The sequence below is a fragment of the Haplochromis burtoni genome, unplaced genomic scaffold (assembly GCF_018398535.1).
Source record: "Haplochromis burtoni strain Fernald_Lab_line unplaced genomic scaffold, NCSU_Asbu1 Contig_4006, whole genome shotgun sequence".
NCBI classification, from domain to species: Eukaryota; Metazoa; Chordata; class Actinopteri; order Cichliformes; family Cichlidae; genus Haplochromis; species Haplochromis burtoni.
The window spans coordinates 1094-4941 of NW_024586367.1; the positions used below are offsets into that span (position 1 = coordinate 1094).

A 3848-nucleotide genomic window follows, 5' to 3' on the forward strand; every position below is an offset into this window, starting at 1 on the left:
TTTTTTTACTGCTGAAATAAAGGTTATATAAAAGTCACTGCTGTTACTGTTACACGAATGTTGTTGTGGCTCCAGACTTTATGTCATCCATGAGGGACGCAGTTGACATATGTTTCACATATTATAGCCCAACACGTTACTTATAGCACTTTAAATACGAACAATCAGTTTTTGGTAAATACCGGAAATCAGTTTTTTGCAGACAGTCACTTTTTGGCACAACAGCGGTTTTACTATCTGTGTTGGTGTGTATGTAAGAGACACGTGGGAATACTGTAAGCTGGTATTTTGACTCTTTTGTGCACAGTCCAGTGAGCATTAATAGGCTTCACACAGATGTTCGTAGCCTCTGTACAAACTGCTGACTCTACTGTGAGCTAGAACAAGATATATTGAACCTGTGGGAATGTAAGAGCTGACCAAACTTATTTGAGTTAAATGTGAAGTAACATTTTAACCATTATGTTCTGTTCCTGTGCTCGTTCCAAGATGACTCAGGTAAGCCATCATCCATGGGGAGAGTGGCCTGGCCAGGGCACCGTGGACCTGTGGGTTGTCCAGTCTCCTCAGGTGAAGGTGGAAGTCCTAACCTTAGGTGCCATTGTCAGATCAGTGAGCTACAGAGGGAAGGATGGACAAATGGAGGATGTAGTCCTTGGCTATGATAACCTGGAAGGTAGGAGGGAAAGTAACTTGTGTTGTTATCTGCACATAAACTGGTTTAATTGTATAAAAAGCAATGAGATGATTAAAGTGGTTAATTTAAGCACAAACTCCTGAAAGTGATGTCTGTTGTTCAGGTTCTCTAGTGCAGGCAGACGTGATCGTGGGTTGTTTTTTGCTTCACATGAATCTGAACATCAGGCGACAGCTAAAGTGAAGCTCATGCAGTAGACTTTCTGTGTCTTTTCCCACCCCTGGAAACACCCATTATTTGTTTAGTAAAGAGATGATTGTCACTAATATATTGGATTGGTGATGCGCTCACTGATCTTAACCTCTTACAACGCCCAGCAGTGTTTTTAAAAATGTGCACATTATATTCCTGATACTTATTGTGTCACTAGCAGTACGCCTGCAGCTCTGTCTCACTGGCACTTTCCAGTGTGTCAAGTGTTTAGTTTTTCCTTTGTCTCTTTTAACACTAATGGTACTTGTAATAAACTGCCATGTAACAAAGATTCACAAAGAAAATAGCAGCCATTATAAGTCTTCTCTATAAATATACGAAAGCTGAAACATCATCACTTGTCTTGATTTCGAGGACTCCAGTTTTTTTTCAACATTGCATGCTGCACATCGCTGCACCTCTCATCACAGATCCAGCTAACACGTCTGCATGAAATAGGCAAGAGTGCACCAGTCTGGTCCTTATTCTGGTCCCCAGTTCTCACGGCTGAGTCCAGTACAGAATCAGGTTCTTGAGGAATTTTCAGTACTGGGTGGGAATCGAACTTGTGACTCCCGCCCCAAAAGTGTGTAGTCTTACCACTACAATATCCAGCTTCCATATATCAATAAGAAGTATTATGCTTTGTTGTCAGGTTATGTATCAGATAAGCGGTACCTGGGCGCTGTGGTGGGCCGTGTGGCAAACAGGATTGCAAAGGGACGTTTTGTCCTTGAGGGAAAGGAGTACCAGCTGGATCTTAACAATGGACCAAATGCGCTGCATGGAGGCCTGCGAGGCTTCAACAAGGTGAGGTCTGGTTAATATTAGTTTGTGCTCCAATCTTAACATGGAGCAAAATTTGTGGAAAACTGTATAAATGATGTGTTTTCCCTCTGTGTACATGTTTCACCAATCACAGCTAAGTGTTTGACCATTATTTGTAATGTGTGACAATTTGTGCACACAGTGCAGAGCAGCTACCTGAACACGACTCCCACAGGCATCAATTATCCTGCTAATAATTTTAAGCTTTACTCCGTACGACTCTGGATACTGTAGCTCCTGTGAAAAAACCCTTAAATCAGAAGTACCTGACTCTGTGGTATAATTGTAAAACATGTAGCCTAAAGCAGATGACTCGTAGGCTGGAGAGGAAATGGCGTGTCACAAATGTAGAAGATCATCATCATTTGGAGAAATAGTTTGCTGCTTTATAAGAAAGCCCTCCGCAAAGCCAGAACATCTTACTATTCATCACTGATTGAAGAAAATAAGAACAACCCCAGGTTTCTCTTCAGCTCTGTAGCCAGGCTGACAAAAAGTCTTCCTTGACTTCCAGTTGCGCCATAAGATGGCTGCACCAACGAGAGCTCCCAGTCTTCTCAGCAAAAATGTTATTATTCATTTTGTACTGCTTTCTATTTCTGTGCATACAGCACGATCATACACTCGGTATGACAGACAAACGATTTTGGAGCTACGTTCGTCACCCAGTTCGGACTTTACAGCGGGTTTCGACTCCGTGGACGCTCTGCTGCCTGGGATCCTTTGTTTACTCGCACGACGTCGAGGGAAAACAAACAGGGGGAAACGCACTGGAGTTTTGTGCCGAACGCGACAGAGAAACAGCAAGCCACCTCTGCCCAGCATCCTGCTCGCGAATCTCCAGTCTCTTGACAACAAACTTGACGAGCTGCGTGCACGGATTAAACACCAACAAGACATCAGGAACTGCTGCGTTCTGGCCTTCACAGAGACATAGCTGGAGCCCAGCGTCCCCGACTGCGCCATCACGCCGGATGGATTCACTGTTTACCGGGGAGACCGAACGAAGGACTCAGGCAAGAAAAGGGAAGGAGGGGTGTGCTTTATGGTTAAGTCTTTGTGGGCTAGAGATGTGTGTATCTTAAAAACTTTATTTTAAAAACCTACTGCTCTCAGAGCCTCGAGCTGCTGACCATTAAAGTCAGGCCTTTTTACCTCCTGAGTAAGTTCATTTCTCCTTTCAGCTGTTTACATTCCCCCACATGCTGATAAAGCCACAGCTATGGACGAACTGTATGACATCACTATTGGACTTGGGAACAAAAATGCAGAAGCTGCCTTTATTGTGCTGGGAGACGTCAACAGAGCCAACATGAAGAAGGTTCTCCCCAAATACTATCAGCACATCTCCTTCCCCACAAGAGGTGATCAAACACTGGACCATTGTTAGCTTCAAAGAGTGCTACAAACCCCTCCCCCACAGAGCTTTTGGCAAGGCAGACCATTGTTCCATACTGCTGCTGCCTGCATACAGACTGTGGGATTAAAGAAATTATTTTACTGCCACTATTCATAACTATCATCACTACCATTGCATTAATAACATACAGTAATTTACAGCATTGATATTGCATTCAGATGTTTAAACATATTGGCACCCAATTAGCCTTTATTACAGGTGCAGTTATAACCACTTTAAACTGTTGAGTTTAAATTTACAATCTTAAATGCCTTTGAATGCCTCTTTTATAATCTTAAATGTTTATATGCTGATTATATTGGGTTGTATAAGGAAGGCTCAACTCTTGACAGGAAACAACATGCTTTTGCACCCGAAAGTGAAACTAAGCAGAGTGTAAGTTATTTTGAGGAGTTTTTTGGATGATGCTATTTGAATAACCAGGTTATTCATTATTATCTTTTATTCATTTATATCTTTTGATTAAGCTTTTAGTAGTGGTTCTTGATTAAAACATAACATAATACATATATAGTTTCAGATAGGCTATTACACATATTAGGATGAGCCTCTGTTCTGGTGAACGGTCAGAAGCTTTAGCTCGTGAGATGAGACAGAGTTCGTGTGAGGTCGAGACACACACATACTGTTAGATTATAATATTATTTTATGCCATGTTAGACCCCTAATTAAAGATTGTGAATTATTATGTAGTTTTAGTTTGCATTATTC

General features: G+C 41.9%; 1 protein-coding gene across 2 annotated transcripts; it reads left to right on the plus strand.

The window, feature by feature from the left end:
• Window positions 1-10: 10 nt before the first annotated feature.
• Window positions 11-2169, plus strand: LOC102295392 (galactose mutarotase-like). Of its 2 annotated transcripts, XM_005953402.3 has the most exons (3): window positions 11-408; window positions 490-676; window positions 1545-2169. In XM_005953402.3, exons 2-3 carry the CDS (start codon window positions 490-492, stop codon window positions 1712-1714), a joined length of 357 nt encoding a protein of 118 aa, XP_005953464.2. In that variant the 5' UTR covers window positions 11-408; the 3' UTR covers window positions 1715-2169. The 2 variants fall into 2 exon arrangements, with proteins under 2 accessions (XP_005953464.2, XP_042073885.1); XM_042217951.1 differs by lacking the exon at window positions 11-408 and having other exon boundaries at window positions 444-676.
• Window positions 2170-3848: the final 1679 nt, after the last annotated feature.